The sequence below is a fragment of the Buceros rhinoceros genome, unplaced genomic scaffold, assembly GCF_000710305.1.
Source record: "Buceros rhinoceros silvestris isolate BGI_N320 unplaced genomic scaffold, ASM71030v1 scaffold16067, whole genome shotgun sequence".
In the NCBI taxonomy this organism is placed as follows: Eukaryota; Metazoa; Chordata; class Aves; order Bucerotiformes; family Bucerotidae; genus Buceros; species Buceros rhinoceros.
The window spans coordinates 1,932-2,410 of record NW_010421724.1 but is presented as its reverse complement, the minus strand read 5'-3'; the positions used below and the strand labels follow the sequence as shown (position 1 = coordinate 2,410).

Genomic DNA, 479 nt, shown 5'->3' with positions numbered 1-479 from the left:
CACGTCTGCTGCCGAGCAGCGTGTGCAGGATAGAAAAAAAGCCTCAGACGTTCCGGTAAGCGAAACAGCAGCTTACCCCAGGAGGCCCTTCCCGGCCCAGCGCTTCGGAGTCAGCCCCACGTGCACTTTTTTGCCACCGCGGATCACAGTCACACTCAGGGGTCTCTGAAAGGGAGAAAAAAGAAAGAAAAGAAAAACGATGGCAACTTTCCATCGTCAGGTCAACCCTCCTCTTCCTTCTGCTGAAGCACCAGAACACCAGGCCCAGAGGAGCGGTTCTTCAGCAGCGTGGCTAGACCTGACAGAGGAGAGCGTACTGCGTGGAGACACCTCTGGATCTCGCATTTCCACCCAAAAGCGCTTGGTGACCGTGGCAGCTGCGTTGGCCATTCCACGAGCGTGGCACAGCCACACAGCCTGCCGCTGCAGCAGGTCCCCAGCGGAGAACAGACAGTGTGACACTCACAGCAGAGCTCACA

The 479-nt window shown here is 57.6% G+C and overlaps 1 protein-coding gene across 1 annotated transcript in view; it reads right to left on the bottom strand.

Moving 5' to 3' along the window:
* The window catches only part of PSMD9 (proteasome (prosome, macropain) 26S subunit, non-ATPase, 9), a gene marked incomplete at its 5' end in the record, with an annotated part of 1,900 nt that overhangs the window by 406 nt on the left and 1,015 nt on the right, over window positions 1-479 (bottom strand). Inside the window, one exon of the mRNA XM_010139798.1 lies at window positions 77-165. Within this exon, the coding sequence (XP_010138100.1) occupies window positions 77-165 (89 nt within the window). The remainder of the gene's footprint in view (window positions 1-76; window positions 166-479) is intronic.